This window comes from Anas acuta, chromosome 15 (genome assembly GCF_963932015.1).
Source record: "Anas acuta chromosome 15, bAnaAcu1.1, whole genome shotgun sequence".
Classification (NCBI taxonomy): Eukaryota; Metazoa; Chordata; class Aves; order Anseriformes; family Anatidae; genus Anas; species Anas acuta.
In genome coordinates, this window is record NC_088993.1 from 13,749,124 (window position 1) to 13,766,662 (window position 17,539).

General features: G+C 46.4%; 1 protein-coding gene across 3 annotated transcripts in view; it reads right to left on the bottom strand.

Moving 5' to 3' along the window:
• TTYH3 (tweety family member 3) overlaps positions 1 to 17,539 on the bottom strand; it is a 78,925-nt gene that overhangs the window by 33,951 nt on the left and 27,435 nt on the right. For all 3 annotated transcript variants that reach the window (XM_068700001.1, XM_068699999.1, XM_068700000.1), the window contains exon 2: positions 6,412 to 6,581. In XM_068700001.1, the coding sequence (XP_068556102.1) occupies positions 6,412 to 6,581 (170 nt within the window). The remainder of the gene's footprint in view (positions 1 to 6,411; positions 6,582 to 17,539) is intronic.

Genomic DNA, 17,539 nt, shown 5'->3' on the forward strand with positions numbered 1-17,539 from the left:
CCCTCTGCATTCCTCCCTGGTTGCAGCTATAATCAGAGCTTGATAACGCATGCCTAGGATGCAGGTGGTGGTGATGAGGATTAACAAAACAGAAACAAACAAAAAAAAAAACAGCACTCCCCATCCCTGAGAACTAGAGAGATTACAGATCCTGAGCTGTTCCCAGGATAAGACAGCTCAGCATCCCATCACTGCAATTACAAACCTCTGGCTTGAATTTCCCCTGGTCTTATCAGAGCAAACAAATTCAGACAAACCATTTCATTGTCCAGAGCAGCAGCAAACTTTAGCAGTTGTTTATACTGTCAACACCAAATAAATTCCACGACATTCCAGGCATTGAATATGCAGATTTGAACCCTCTAATTGGCAAGTGATGTTTATTCATCCCATTACAGCTACTAGAATGCTATTCTTTCAGCAAAGGCTTGGTGAGTGCCCAAAACCTGCTGCTTGGTTCTCAGTATTCCCACCACAGTAGCACTTTTTTTTTTTTGGTGGAAAAGGCTCAGAAACAGCACTCTGCGTGAAGTGGCAGCAGTCATTTTGTCCTTAAAGACACAACACTGCTAGGTACCTTAGCCACTTTACACAAGAGAAACATTTATCAAGTGCTGCCAACTACAGGCAACTGACTCAAACCTCTTTACCATGTCAGAGAGGCAGAATCATCCCAGCAGCCACCCATCCTCGCAGGCGTCCTGCCCAGCATCGTGTTACCACCCCCAGCCGCCCATAACCACCTAGGTACTGTCACTACTCATGCAGAATCACAGAATCACCTAGGGTGGAAGAGAACTCCAAGATCACCCAGTTCAAAGTCTGACCTAACACTAACAAGTCCTCCACTAAACCAAATCACTCAGCTCTACATCTAAACGTCTTTTAAAGACCTCCAGGGATGGTGACTCCACCACTTCCCTGGGCTGCCCATTCCAATACCTAACACCCTTTTCAGTAAAGAAGTTTTTCCTAATATCCAACCTAAACCTCCCCTGGCACAACTTTAGCCCATTTCCCCCCCCAAAAAAAGAAGCACTCGTTCAACCCCTGAGAATCAGCAACGGAGTTGTTTATTGCTGGGACATCTTGCAGGTAAGCCTGTGAGATGCCCATGGTGTTTGGTGGCCAGGGTGCCGAACCAGGGGGTCGTCCAGTTCCACCCCTACGTCCCATGCCACTGCCAAGTTGATTTTCATGCATGCATTCAACGCTGCCATCTGGTTTACATTTGTGGCTGGGTCCCCCACTGTGTTCTGTATGGTAGGCATGCCTCTGCTCCCCACAGCTGTCTGTCTGATGTTCCTGCCTTTGCCCCAGGTCCTTCAGGCACTGGTGTCTCTTGTGCCACTGGCACAAAGCTTTGTTCAAAGCCGTTATTCTTCATTCCACAGCTACACTCCCTGGTAGAGTTCCTCCAGCTGGGAGGGGACAGACCCAGGACAGCTGACCCCAACTGGCCAAAGGGGTATTCCGTACCACAGGGCGTCATGCAGGACAATTAATTAATGTGGGATGGCTGGCTGGGGGACGGGAGGGATACCGGCTGCTCGGGGATAGGCTGGGCATGCGCCTCTTCCCGGAGCAACAGGAATTAGGATAAAAGCCATTTAATTCAAGCAACACATTCCTCTAGATGTGCATACCATACATCCACCGGAACCTACAGACAGCACATTAATTATTCCATTACTGCGCAGCAAAAGCCAGCCCTGCATTCGTATGCTGTGCTAGCAAGAGCTACTTACACGGAGCCATTCCTTCTAGGAGCAAGCCGTGCCGTTTTGTGGCAGTTCCCCTTCCTATCATGCTAGAGGGAGGGAAGCCATCCATCCCTGCAGCCCAGAGGCACAGGCTGGTTGCAGCTGCCTGGATCCACGCTGTGACCGAGGGGGGAGCCGAGCCGAAGGGCAGGCAGGGGGGGAGCCGCCGGCGGGGGAAGAGAGAAGTGCTGCTATTGCTTTCTGCTTGCATTCGGCCTATCTAAATCCAACAGTTGTTTCAAATCCCTGCCTACACACACCCCGGTAGAAGTTGCTGTTGTTCAAAGCAGATTTAAGGATTTGAAGCAGTTTTTAACCACCTTTTATTTGATTAAAAAGAACCAGGGGCTCCCTTTCATTTGAGCTCACTCTTTTAAAGTAAAAATAGATCGACTCATCCTAACCCAACAGTGTTAAGTCCCTGAGGTCAGGACCGATCTCATGGCTTCTTGCACAGACCCTGGACGGCTCCAGAACCTCAGAAAGAGCAGACATCTCCCAGTCCATGATGACAAAACCATCGCCCAGTGAGGAAGCCTGCAGTTCTGTCATGCAGCGTGGATACAAGAACAGCATTCCTGAATGACACAGCTTTCTTCCCACCCTAGCACCCTCTGGAAGATACTCCAACGCATTTTCAACACTTCTGTGGGAAACTCATCTCCACTTGTGCTATTCTTCCTTCTGCCGCACTCCCCTCCCCAGCATGCACACACCTCAGCTCCTCAGTCCACACCACCCCAGCCTCGGTTCTTCCTCCCAGACCTACTTTTGTCACTCTCCTGCCCCTTTCACTAGCACCACCTCTCCTCTTCCTTCCTTCTCGCTGGTATTTTTAAGTAAGAATAATCTTAAAATTTATCTACTAAGCTCCAATGGGACATTTAAGAAATTTCTCCTGCTGCTTGATGCAGCCTTTAAAAAGCCACTTGGCCACTCTGTCATTTTGGTAAGTTTTAAGGCACCCTTATATGTTAAAAGAAGAAAACAGTACACTCCTGAGATTAACGCTGTCATTACTAATGCATACCCACAGATGCACACTAGGGAGAGACTATGTGCTACACCAGCTCTTCAGACAGTGATATGACAAGAGACAGACCAGCAGCATGCTGCGACTTCTACATATTCATACAGAGACAACACGATGATTTTAATTACTGCATGTTGTGTATGTACACTTCAGTATCACTTTTCAACAAGGCTCAAGAAATTCACGTCTGGAGAAAAAAACACCCATTTCCCTCTCTCTTTTCCTGAAAGGCTCACAGCTGAATTTCCCCAAGGACGCAGCCTCCCTATTATTTGCATGCAAGAGGTGCATGGGCTTAGGACATTCCATGATAAGGAGACAGCAAAAGAAATCAGGTGTAATTCCACATTTCCTTGTAATACAACCTGCAAAAAATGTTTTCTGGATTACACAAGGTGTACGTGAACAGCGGAGCATTAATCTGATGCAGAGAACATACTCATGCCTGCTGATGGAGAGATCTTCCAGTCATAACACACACACACACAGTGAAAACCCCGTGGGCATCCAGTCACTAGTCTGAAAAGATGAGCACTAGCCATTCACATCACATCTTTAGAAATGAATAATCTAACTACACCAAGTCATCTTTAATTACAGGAACTTCATAAGGAGAGCCCTTTTTAGACTTCATGTTCTCAGGAGGAATGTTAATTTGTCTGTCTAATTACCACCTTGCACTTTAGCACCAAGGGAAAGCGCTATTAGCACTTGAGAAAGCAAGTTTTCACCATTTAATTGCACCCATTTCTTTCAGGTATCCTTTCCATGAAGCTTCCTACCCACCTTCGGAGCTGAGGTCCCTTGCGGGAGCGTTAGCATGACCTACAGGGATCCGAGGGTGAGGGGATTTATATGAGATGACAACTCCCCATACACACAAACCAATCAAAATCAGTAAAGTCTAGCAACGAACTAGGTTTTCAAGGAATAATCTAGGCAAGTCCTTCCTGCAGCTTTGTGATTAAAGCAACCGGGAGGACTCATTAGAGAGGTATTTTGCTGGAGAATTCCTATTAACCAGCTCTGCCTTCCTGCTGGCTCAGCATTCTCCCTTTTGCTCAGCAGGAAAAGAGGTAACAGCGATCCAGCACTGAGCAGGATTCACGAACTGCCCTCTGGGTTTAACCACTACCTACATAAGCAAGCACTAGGCAGGGCTGGGCTCAACCAGGGTTACCTAGTTCTCAGCTAGGAAGACAACAGCCCACTCCATGGCACTTGTACAGAACAGAGCGGTCTCTGGATCCTCTCACTGCCTGAGCATCCAAGCCACCTTTGTTCCCCCTGGTGCGAACTGCCTCCCAGGTCAGCCTGCAGGCCCAGGCAGACATTCAGAAGAGCTTTATTCCCTCTCACTGGAACCTAACAGCATCTGCCGGTCTGGCACTTCTGCTGCGTGTCACGCACAGCTAGGACAGGACATCTCCAGTTGACTGATCTTTAACTGCCGGTACCTAATTGGGACTTCCTGCTAGTGCAGATTGGATTCCTTGCTTGTCGGAAGCCGTATCTGCATTCCCAGCCAGATGTCGGGCACAGAGAGCCAAAAGGCGCCGCGTTGAGTGCGCTGTCGCATCCAGCTGCTGTCAGAGGGGCAGAAAACAGACCCCGGCTTCACAGAGAGCCCAGCACTTGGACAGCACCTGCAGCTCCCAGGGCTGGTGCCATCCTGCTACCGCTGCAAGTGCCAGCTTCAGAGGGGAACTTTAAAAAAAGGCCAGACCAGATATTCAGGCAGTATCACCGCAGATTCCAGGAGAATCTTAATTTTAAGGATACTCCTGCATTTAGTACTTGCAGAAACAAATGGTACACCAAGGATGTAAATCAACTGTTCAGATTTTGAGCAAGCCTAAGCCGTTTTCCAGCTTGCGGACATGACTGGGAGTTGCATCAAGCCTACCAGAATTTAAATGCTGACCTTCCAACTTTAAATTGTCTCATGCACACTTGGGGAGATATGCAGAAAGCCTCCTCCTCACCCTGCCTACAATTAAAAGCAAACAGAACTACCACACTCTGCAGCAGCTGTCTTGGACACAAATGCTGCATAACAATAGCTAACAAGAGCCTGTAGCAGCAACACAACTATAAATAGCATCAGTTAGTGTTTCTGTAAGGAAGGGTTAGGACCACAGCATTTTCAGTGGATTGGAATGGATGCAGCTGAAGCTCCTGAGATCACTAAAAAGAAAGGTGTCTGAGGTTGAGATTTCTTTTTGTGAGTTGTTCTCTAGTTTGCCTTTCCGTTCCAGGCACTTACTTGCAATCAGCAAAGCATGGAAGAGCTCCCTGCAAAGACAGCACTATTTTTCAAACACACTAGCTCTCCTCCAAACCACTGAGCCCTGGCTTTTACAGGCAAATCCATCCCCAGCTTGCTAAACCCACAACACAGTAATGTCTGCTCTGTGGTGTTTGTTCCAGTACTCCAGGGGTTTTCTAGTCTCTCAAGTATGTGCCTCGAAAGAGCAAATACCATTTGCTTTCTAATGGAGAAGTCCATTAATAGCACAGTCTAGCCCCTGAACAGCTAAGCTTGGCCTTCAAGGAACATGTATGCCTCCAAAAGGGTGATGTATCCAGGACATGGTCTATCAGCAGGTTAACAGAAAAAGCAAGCCACGAGATGCAACAAAATACAATTGTCTCGTTGTTACCTCTTTTCTGAATAGGGAACTGCTCTCAGAACTGCAGAGGGGCAACTCAGACCACCTGGACTCTTGGATAAGAGTAGCTGATGCTTGGAATTGGTAAGAAAGCTCAGTGTAAATGTCCATGGATCCCAGAGAACTCATTCGGCTCAAGTCAAAACAGACTAAGCCCAAAGTTCTTTCCAGGGGCCTGCAAACATGTTCCTGCTTTCAGATGCCCCATTGTTACCTTTCTAGGAAATGGGATCCTTGTCTGCGTTGACCAAAAAAAAAAAAAGAGAGAGAGAGAAACAGAATGCAAAATCTAAACTCATTCATTTTAACTTCTTCTGCCTATGTTCTCCATCAACTACTTAAATTCGCTGGTTTTCCAGGAACATCTCCAAGAGTGTCGTCTATTGTTCAGTCGTAACATGAAACACTGCTGACACTAGCAGCATTACCAGCAACCCTTGGAGAGAGCTCTGTACATTAGTACATACAACAAAATGTAGCAGTGCCTTATACAGGCTACAAAATCTGAACGTCCACGTCCAAACACCAGTACTTCCAAACCTAAAAGAACGATTTGTGCCTTTCTTCATAATCTACTCTCCCCCACAGTCATTCTTTTCAGACACAAGACTCTAAGAAACCCCCATCTAGACCCATCAAATACCTGAACTCTGTATCCATCCCATTTAAGTGTTAAGCTCCCAAGGACACAGCGTCCTTGATTTACCACTCGAGAAGCATCAAAGAGCAGCCCATTAGCCATTCCTTTTCACATCGCTCAAACCATTAGGCAGTTCAGCAAGTGGCAGAGAGGAAGGAAATGCATTACAGACATTTAAAACATACACCTACCAAGCGGAAAGAGGGATTATTGCCAACATTTACTAACTACAGGCACAGCACCCCAAGCATGAAAACACAACGCAGCACACGACGCCCTGTGCAGCGAGGTGCTCAGCCTTACCTGCACACCAGGGTCGCGATGATAACACACCACGCTGTACAGCAGCAGTCTGCGTTGAGGTGTTCTTCGCTCTTTCGGTGGCGGCAGCACAGCCAGAAGGAGTAGAACAAGAGGAAGAGCAGGTCCAGAGCCAGGCAGGAGAGCGCCACGCCACCCAACAGCAGCAGGGCCTGAGGAAAAGAAAACCGGTCGTCAGCATGGGACCACCAAGCTCCCACAGCGCAGGCCATCAACCAGAGGTCTGAGGACTCGACTGTGAGACAGTACTGAAGGCCAAACCTGAAAACTGGTTGTTTAATATGTTATTTTTGGTTTTGTTTTTAAAAGCCACAAACAGGGGGCTCTGAGCACCGCTTTCTCCTTGCCCTGCCTCTCTGCTTGATGAAACCATCTCCTGCCTCTGAGCTGTGATGAGCCGAGCCATTTTGTCTGCCCTGTCTGCATGCAGCCAAAGTGAATCAGGGAGGGCTCCCTCTTTACTGCAGATCAGAGGTCAGCAGATTTAAAGAGAAAATAAATGAATAGTTCAGCCAGCTGCCTCTATCTGTACAGTTCTTTAATCCTCATGAATAAATATGCGGGCTTATTCATTAGACACCCAAGTGCATGAGTAGGTTTGAAAGGGGGTGGAATTTATTATGCATGTGTGATATTGAATTATTTTTTTCAAAAAAAAAAAAAAAGAAAATCTCCATGCAATGCTTCTATTCTAGGTAGACCTAGAATACATGCTAAACCCTCCATATACCATCCACATATACAGATACAGCAAAACTAATGCAGATGCTACAGACACACCAGCTTGAAGTAGTCACAAGCTTCAGTATTGTTGCACCTATTTCTATTCAGCTGTTCCCTGGGAGGAAAGGAAGGCAGAAAGTGTTTAACTCCGTTCTGATTTATTTTTATTCAGAAAATCCTGGCTGAAGCCCAAAAATGCAAAACATTTTTGTTAAATAAAAAAACTAAACGAATTCTAACACTAAATCCAGCCACTCTTTCTCAAGTGAATGAATGAAGTAAAAGGATGTTATTTTACCCAGAAGTGTTTTTGGGCAAACCCTTGGGTAGCAGTGACAAATGCCAATGTAGTAAAAACAACGTAAATATCTGTAGAGGACCCAAGTTACCTATTGCTGCCCCAATATTGGGAAGGCAGGCATAGATCTGTAGCAGCAAACATAACGCTAAGGTTTAAGTTTTTTTACTCAGTCTCTCTTTTTCTCCCCATGCAGAAATTCCTTTAAAATATTTATAGGCTTCCTTCTGATTGAAGCAACAACTGCCTCCTGGTCAAAGATGTGAAACACAGAATGCCGCAGTTGCAGCAAGATTCTCAGCAAAATTTGTGAACATTTCCAAGGGAATCTGGTAACAAGTTCTTCTTCTGAGGTTTTCCTTTCCCTTCCTTCTCCCCCATCTTACTCCATAGGTACTCCCAGCTGTGTTTGAATTCTGGCAAGCTATATAAGCCACGCAACACTTGAACGTACTTCCCAGCCCAGCAAACGGCAGTATTTATGGGCTGTAGTGCCCATCAGATGTACATAATGAGATTCACACCAGTTAGGGCTCATGACAGATGATCCATGTCGCTGTGTGCTGTGCGCCTTCGTGGCCTGAAGAAAGCGACCCAGAGCTCACCGAGCGTGCTGGGGATGTGGGGAGCTTACAGGTGCACCTTCCCCAAACTCAACAGCTGAAACTGAACATTGGGATTTTTAAGTGAGAGAAGCGGGGCTGGAAGGGAAAAAGCACTATCCCCCTTTCCCATGATTACGCCAGATGGTGTGTGCACCGCTCGAGTTCCTGAGCACAAAGAGGCCTTCGAGAGGGAAGCTGCATTCGGAGACCCAACTTCTCCCACTTCTGAAGGCCTGCCATGTATGAGCCCTCAGTACTAATTTAACCAACACATTCAGCCTACCGAAGCTCCTTGGGGATATTGGTTATTTTTTAAATGCTTCAGGCTCGGGTAACACACAGCTTGCCTGCGCAGCTTGCCTGCACTTCTTCACTCGCACTCTCGGCCCTCCTTGCTTGCTAACAGGCATTGCCTCCGGAAAGAAGAACCCACCGAAAAGTCCTCCCAGAGACTTTATTAGCAAAGAAATCACTCTGCAGCCCCAGGTGGAAAGGAACAGCCTCCCTGAGAAGGAACAAACAAACAGAAAAGAGCACACACACAAAGACTGCCACGCACCAAGCAATCTGGAGTTCTCACTTTGAAGGGATGCTTTAATATGTGCTTAAATATAAGCCTTTAGCCAAAAGGGGCTGGCTGGCCAGTACACCCAGATCTGTGTTTCATTTTGCAGAGAATATTTGTTTTCCATTAATGGATATGTGCCACGACAACAAGTGAAATCATCCAGCAGAGCGGTTGTTAATCTTTCTGACTGATGAGTCAGTTTAGGACCCAGAGCCTGGCTGGCAGTGAAAGCCTGGTCGCAACCAAAGATATGCCTGTGCCTGCTTGTTGGGATTAAATAACAGTATTTAAAAAAGGGGGTTGAGGCTGGATAAACCCTCAGAGACTTTATCCTGCAACACTAAATCTGGGACTCGGTTATCCAAGGCCACGTTATCCCAAGTAAATGCAAAATTACGCACTGGGCCTTTTGCCACAAAAGAGCATCAATTCGTCTTCGAACATTTGCTGAACTACCAGAACCTTTATAGCGAATGATGCATGAACTGCCCTTACAGGAAAACGGAGACAACTTCAAGGAGCAACATTTTACCACTGTGCTGACACTAATGGCAGAAGTGGAGACAGAGCAGTCCCTGAAAATGAGTGTAAATCCAAGTGGTATCAGCCAGACTGGCAGGAGACGAAGCTGCAGTGTTCAGCAGCTCTTTCAAAATAAAAGTTAATAGCAATGCACGGGGAAGTAACCATGAGCAGCACTGCTAGCTTGGAAAGGCACCGTGAAACCTGAATACACTCGGTCTTGTGCATGCACTATGCTCAACAGCCTGCTGCAGTGTTAATGGCTTTTCTCAGCTCCGCCTGGGTTGCCAGGATTCGTGGCATTCACCCTCTCAATGGGAATAACAGGACAAAAAGGGGCAGAAAACATCTAGGTTCCCATGCAGAGAGAGGCACCATTGCTGTAAGAAATACAAGTCATGGCAAAAACATCCCCCACTAAAACCCCTGGGGCTGGTTAGCTCTACAGAGGCAGGAGTTTTCGCATGGTATGAGGGTACCTTGGGTGCTGATGTAACACCCAAGGACGTGGATGCAGATCAGCCTTCAGCACAGCACGATTCACAGTCTCCAGGATTGACTCAGCCAATACACAGACTTGCCTACTGGATGAAAAATCCCACACCAAACAGCAGGTTGCAGCTCTCTCAGCCCCCAAGTCCCCAGCTGTGATCTACATCATTAGCTCCGTGAGTATCTCTCTGATCTCTGTGGTCCTGGAAGGCTAATTTCTGCTGCTGAAACTGCACTTAAGGGACGTACACGCCACTCCATCGTCCCCCAGCAGAAAGTGCCCTCATGTAAGGAACTGCAATCACAAAGGTAGTCAAGAAGAGCAGTAGTGATCTACACGGATGAGAAAGGAGATAGACAAGATACATTTAGGCACATTTCTTAATGAAAACCTCAAAAATAAATAAATAAATGAAGCACTGCAATGCAGGAGGTAAACACTGGGTTGCACACAGATGTCATGGTTTAGCATTGCCTGAAGCCTGCTGGTTTGCCCCTTGACTGGACAGCAGTGTTGGCTTAGGGCCTTGTCCTCCCACCACCTCCCCTCTGCCACAAAGGTTACTTGGCACAGGTAGTCCTGGCAGCAGCATGGGGTTAGAAAATTAATCCTGAATACACACAGACTCCAAGTAATCCATATTAAGTACAAGTTTTTACCAATTTCAGCCTATCCAATTTCCAATTACCACTTTTTTTGGCCTAAACTATACCAACAGCAGTCCGGCACAGTGAGCAACTTCACATGAAATAGAAGACAGCTATTTCTGGATAGCACTGCTAATTTACCACTAGTCATAAAGTCCACTAAAACCTCAAAAAGAAACTTGAGAGGAAACCTAGAAGTCTTCCGACGGTTCCCGAAAAGCACGCAGATTTGCTTTTAAGCTTCCATCGGTAATTTGAAAATTATTTCATCTTAAACTTTGTAATTTCAACCCACAGGACAAAATATAAAACCTACCAGCTATAGGTTTTGAGCATCTCAACAACACAGCTGCCTTAATCATTGCCAGATTGAGAGCTGTTTATAGTTTTACCTTAAAGTTAGCGTTTGCCAAGAGAAAGCTTTCCACTCAATCTGCAACTAATGTTCCTTCTGGATTTCCATGCAGTGACTTAAGATTGCGATAATAAAACAGAGAGAAGAGGTTAAAGGAGTGTGGGAAGAGAAAAACGTTCACCCAGAAGAACAAATGAAGCAAACTGGGCTGCTGCCAAAGCAGCACTCATCTCTATTTATTCCATCAAGGACGGAAGTCTTCTGAGCAAGAAAAGAAACTGCTGTGGGATAGTGTCATGCCCACACTACTTTCCACACCTTTTTTGCAGACCTCAGAACATCTGAGAAGCTCATGTACTCACAGATGATAAATAATTACATCCTACCAAACTGATCTCTGTGTAATGCTGGCAGCGGCAGCAGCACATTCTGACCCCTCATCAGCTCGCTCTGATCGTGCTGAGAGTTCAGAGGCTCCATTTTCATTTCATCTCCCTTCTGGTGAAGAGTGCTGTGTGTGGCGTTTGTCGAGACACCGAACTGGCTCAGGATGTCACTCACCCCACAGCCTCCACAGAAGGATGCAGACTTTCTAGGGAACCCAGCCAGCCACGTATTGGCAAATGTAATTGTGGGGCCTGGGGGGGGGAAGGATGTGGAAACCACGACTGATCTCAGCACTAAACCATCCATATCTCCTCCGCCTGGGGGACAGGCCTTCCCAGGCCAATCGCCGCGTTCAGCGCAGCGGAGAAGCAAGGCTGGGCAGGAAACGTTCTGTGGAGGAGCCTTTTCCCACGGCACTGAGCCGTATTCTCCTTCGCTCGGGATCCCTCGGCAGCGGGGAAGAGCACCATGGAAACGGAGGCCAGGTTCCACCGTCTCATCTCCTTCTGTAGACATCTCCCAGGGAAAGCACGCTGCAAGGAAGCGCAGCAGATTACAGACACACGCACCAAGAGCAAGCCCACACTGGAGCGGCAATATAGGCCAATGCTTTGCCTTTGGCTTTTTTGGCTACTGGCTTTCCTTGCTGGAAAAAAAAGGAAAATGCCAAGGATTATGTCATGCATATTTCTTTATTTTTATTTAATCACCTGAGGACAAGACAGCAGACACTGGAATAAAACAGATCTACAGTCGAAACGTGTAACATGACTAGATAGCCCAGAGCAGGTTAACCAGGTTGGTTAAACAGCCAAGAGGCTTCCTTAATGCCGAGAGGCAATCCACACGGGCAAGGGCATTCCAGAGTTAATTGGAATTAGAGCCATGAACTAAAGTCACTTTAATTACAAATGAGTGTTCACACAGGGGTTTAATGTAGTTTAACTAAAATGGTCTTAATTCAGTGCAGTTTAATTCACTTTAGTGCATTTAAAGTGGTTTAACTAATCTGCTTTGAATTTATTCCTCCAGTTAATTCAGATTAATTTCTCAAGTGCCCTTGTACATGCAACGACTGAGAACAAGGCTAGTTTGATTAGAAATTATCATCATTTCCTCCACGTTAACATTCTGACCCCTTACTTCATAATTAAACAGTTTCAACACTGCCCTTATATTTGGTACAATTCGCAGAAGCCACCAGCGCAGAGGCCAGAAAGACGTAACCTTGCTGATAGCTGGTTTACTGCAATACCAAGCATGAAATACAATCATCGCCAGAGTTTGGCTGAGACTGTGCTTTAACAATTTATAGTGCAGGTACATCTACACACCTCAGCTGCCATAGGTTGCGTGGGGACAGGTGCTAGAATTCATCAGAGCACCTCCTATCACAACCCAAAGGGAGGAGAGCACCCAGCAGAAAGGATTTGCTTAACAATTGGGTTGTGTTTTGTTTTTTTTCCTGCCCACAAATGCAGATCTAAGCCACGCTAATCAGCAGTGAACACCGGCATCCTATTGGGCTGAAGTCAAATAACAACCCTTTTATTCCCTCAGCTGTTACCAACTCAGCAATCTCCATCTTACACGGCAAGGAAACATTCCCAGAGGTAAGGGGGTCCTCTAAATTGGATGTTCTTATCCCTCGTTTCTCCATAATGCTGGCTGAAAAACTCTATGCGCTGCAGCGATGAAAAGAATGAGACACTCACCAAATTCAGTTTCCACTGACAGGTCCCCACAGACTAAATCTTTATTAAATGAGGCTTAGCTCAGAACTGGCAGCTTGTCAAATGAGCATTCTCGCTGAAAAGGAGGATTTCCTTTCTGGGGATTCTGCAAATTCCCTTGCAGGGCTCTAAAAAAACCACGGGCGCATCAGTGTTCATGCAGGTCTTTGCTCCAAATCCCAGACCAGCAAAACGTGTAAGGAATCCCCTTGGGAACGGGCCTCTGGCTTTAGAAGTTCACTCCTTCCTAACGTGCCCGGTCAGATAACGTTAAACCTATTAGCCGGCTTTGTTTAAAGACAAAGATCAAATAAATATTTGGAATATTAAGGCGAAGGGCATTAAGAGGAGCGCCAGAAGAATTGCACCGCTCTCCCACACAGCTCGCGTGCACGCTCAGCTCGCCCGTGCCAGACCAGCACAATTTCTCCAGCCCTTCCCTTCCCACAACAGATTAATTCACGCGTTCCTGACCAACGGCGGTCCCTCTACTCGGCCTTTTAGAAGCAGCTTTATTTCCTTGCTTCGAAAGCTGTATCACCCATAAAAGCCTTAAAACCCAATCTCCTCACAAGGTAATTTTCCAGCAAACTGGATAATGGAAAGAAACTCCGCGCTACAAAGGCAGCACGAATTTAATGCTCCTACAACTCGGGGATAAGCAAGCAGTGCCTGCGTTACCTGGCCCGAGCCCAGGCGCTGCACAAATTCCCCTGCCAAGCCAAGTCCCCAGCCCCAGCTCTGCTCTCGCTGGCCTGGATCTCCCCGAAGGCGAGGTGCGGCGCTGCCAAGCTGCCTGTTGCACGCAGCCAGGGACCAGGGGAGGCTTGCACAGCTCAGCACGTGATCTCGGCAGCGCTGGTATATTAAAAAAAAAAAAAAAAAAAAAAAAGAAAAAAAAGGCAGGAAATGCTCAGGCCTGCAGCCCAGTGACTTAATCCAATTTCCCTCCTCTTCCCTCCCCCCTCCTACAATGTGGGCTCTCAGACAATGCACTTCATTTAGGGGGAAAAAAAATCTCATCCTTACTCACTATTAATCCTATCCTTACTATTAAACCTATCCTTACTCACTATTAAGCAAAGAGTTGGGACACCACATTTTTTACCTATCTACGCTGACTGTGCATATGCTGGAGCGGATGCCAACCTCAAGGATTTTCTTTCATGCCTCCATCTGCAAGGAGTCTGTGTTTTACTGCGAGCTACCAGCTCTTTTTAGCTATTCTTTAACTGTTTCTTATGGTTTTAAACCCAAGTATTCACAGTGCTCCTGTAAGTTGCAGAAGTCCTGTATAAAGATAGGACGTTTCAGCAGAGATGACCACATGCACCTCCTTCTTCTCTCCTGTTCCTCTGCAGGACCTAAAGCCTGTCCTTTCCAGCACGGAGCAGGGAATGACATGGCAGTGGTTTAGATATTTAGGATCACAGCTATGTTACTTGTCCTACTTTATCACCTTCTCCTAAAACAGCCACCCAAACCAGAGGAGAGCCACTACAGAGCTTGAAGGCTGGGCTCAGTGCTTGGCTCGGACGTGCAGAGCAGGAGAGGCCCAGCAGGGAGGTTACTGCCAGCTGCACCGACCGTGCCGTACCCCATGAACAGCCAGTCTCCAGTCTGCTTTCAGAGGCTTTCCCACACCATTTCTGTTTGGAAGAGGAAATAAAGCACTGGGGAAGAGCGGAAATGAGAATAGCCACCCCCAAGTGCAATGGAAAACAAAATCTTACCCCAGTTGTGGAAACTTTGCCCAGAGGAACAGCAAGCCATCAACAGGGTGAGCCCATCCCATCATCAGGGACAGGAGTTTCCACAAGCATGACAGTTGTAGATAATGTGGTTGATTCAGTCATTATTTTACATTATTTTGGACTCGACGGATCGCCTTCAGTAATTCAATATCACATCACATGCATAAGTCAAGAAGCTTTGCTGGACAAAGAAGGTACTCCCTCAAGTTTTTTAACAGCATAAGCATCCAGTTGCATCCAGAGCGTGCACACAAGCACTCTTCCTTGCAGATTCTGCTGGCATCTTTTCTGTGCATCTCATGATTTGCAGACATATCAAAGTAGGGAAAAACAGATCGAGTATGGCCATTTCCCGTCTACCCCACGAGATAAAAAAAAACAGACTGACTTTCCAAATTTGTCTCCAAAATTTCCATATGAAAGAAGTTCATTTTAACAGAAGATATTTTTAACAACCCTACTTGGACTGAAGTGATTCTGGAAAGTCAGGCAGGCTTCTTTTTATATTTTTCCACTACTAGACCCTGCACAGTGCCTCATCCCCGTAGTGACATCACTGCAGCCTTCCACCTCCAACTAATTTTGGTGGGACTGGAACCAGGATCTGGTAAAGCTCACTGATCACACACAGGCAAGTAAAGAAGCTCATTTGCTTTGGAGAGAAAAGGCACCCCAGGATCAACAGAAAAGCAGCAGCTTTACCTTTGTTCCCAAGCACTGTGTGCAAATAACATACTCCAATGTCTACTCGGACATATCAAATGAGCTCATTTTAAGGAGACTTTTCAGGGTAGAGCCATGGCTTTGTGGAAAGACTCATAACTGATCTGCAAAGGACACTAAACACTTTTTTTTTTTTTTTAAACAACTGTAAGTGGAAACAAGGAATCAGAACTTGCAATCAGAAGGATTGTAAGTCTTCTGACTGTACCACAGGAATATAGAAAGCAAGCAGAAACCCAAGAGATATGAAAATACTTAAGACAAATGTAGAAAACATGATCACTGATGGGCCACAGGGGTTGTGTTCTTGAATCATTTACAGAATGACATCTTACCCAGAAAATCCTGCATTGAACCATAAAGTGATGCAGAGTAACGAGAGCGATTCCAAATTGGAATGGGAACCCCAGCGTCAAATTGTTACTAATGTTAGACTTGAAAGGCAACTCAACGCGCCTACTAACATTTCTACAGCTTGCTTCATATCATTGGCACCGTGAAAAGGTCTTTTCCTAAAGAGCAGCTATCAGGCAAAAGGATTAAGCCACCAGTTGAATTATTTTCTGGTGTAACTAAGAAGCTCTAGCACACACTTCGGCATTTGGGAGCACTTCAGTCTAAAAAAAAAAATTAATTAAGAAGAAAAGGGATACTTTCCTGGTCAAGATAACCCATCTACCTCAAGTGGCTTCTCAGCGTGCTTCTGTTAGCACTGAATGAACAGGAAGGCAAGTTGTTGCAAGAAAGTGATGTGAACGGGCTCCATCAATGCTGTTCAGGGGTCTTTGACTTGGAGATCCATGTCCACCGTGTGATCTGTTTGAAAACTGAAGTCAACTATCACAATCTAAAGCAAGAAGTTTGGAAAAACAGCAGCAACAAAAAATAATGACAAAAAAAAAAGGGTGGCACTGCATTTCCATTTATATTTGCCCCGTTCAGCTTTACTGGCACTTTTCTGTACAACTAAAGCAGGTCAAATGGCCGTTTGCACAGCAAAAACTTACTGTAGTCCATAACACAAAATAAGCCAGCTACAAGGTGAAAGAAATAGCTCTCCTGATTACATTAGCAAATGACACTGGTACAGCTGCCCTGCTGGCTGACCTCTGGGAAGGAACAGAGAGCAAAATCAAGGGCGAACTGCCCTAAATCTTCAAAAAGTCACAACCCGTTGTGCTATTGCTAGCTTTCCACGTGACATCTTCCTTAAAATAATTTCTATTTGAAGCCAGCTTTAATGCAGGATGTCAGTCATGTGGAGAGGCCACGAAGGACTGGCGAGGGGCAATATCCCATGGGGCCAGCGATTTCCTCCCACTTGCTGGGGCAGGAGGAGCACAGACCTCTGACCCACCTATTGATGTGGCCCTGAGCTGCCCCTCTTGTACAAACAATGCAGACATGCCATTAACTGTCAGGCTGGCAGTGACAAACAGCTGCCACGCTTCTCACCCTAAATTCACTCCCAAACCTCCTCTTTGCAGTCTATTACAGTTGTTTGTTTAAAAAAAAAAAAAAAAAAAATCTGTTCCTTCGACTTGAAGCTGTGCATTTCCCTTCCCAAAGAGAGGCTCATTCATGTGCAGGAAGCATTTCCACCCCACTTCTTCCTCGGTTTTGTTTTGTGTTTTTTTGGGGGGTTGGGTGGTTTGTTGTTGGTTATTTTTCCTCTCTTTCATTAAAGGAGAAAAAAAATCTCAGAAGGACACCTCAGGGAGGAAGACAACCGATATGCACTATGGGGAACCTTCAAACCCAGGAAAAAACTACCATCGAGAGACTAACAGAGGAAGCAGATCAAAAAAAAACCCTCTCCAAGCCAGCCAAGACCCACCACAGTCACAGCTGGAGCTGTGTTTCTGCACCACTGACAAGACTGGGAGCGTCATTAACCACCTCTCCTCTCGGCACCGCGGCCTGCGCGAGGGAAGCTGCGGAGCTAAGAAAGGCCCCACGCAGGCTCCTCGCCAAGCGCCGAGAAGGGATTAGGGCCTCCGGCAGCTATGCTGAAGGGAAATGCAGTTTGAATAGAGATGCTTTCTTTAACAGCTCTCTCCATTAGCAGAACGGAGCTGCAGATGGTCCTCTGAGCGAGCAGGGGGAAATCAGATGGCGCTCCCTCCAGAGCGGCGTCCTGGCAAGGGGTCAGCAAACCCAGCTCAGCCCCTCCGCCCCTGCTGCCCATTCAGCACGCTGTAGGAAGGGGACCACATGCTTTTAAATTCACATCCCAAATGACATTCATGGGAGAAGGGCAAGAGGTAGTGGTAAGAGTGCATAGAGATTGAAAATCTCCGCA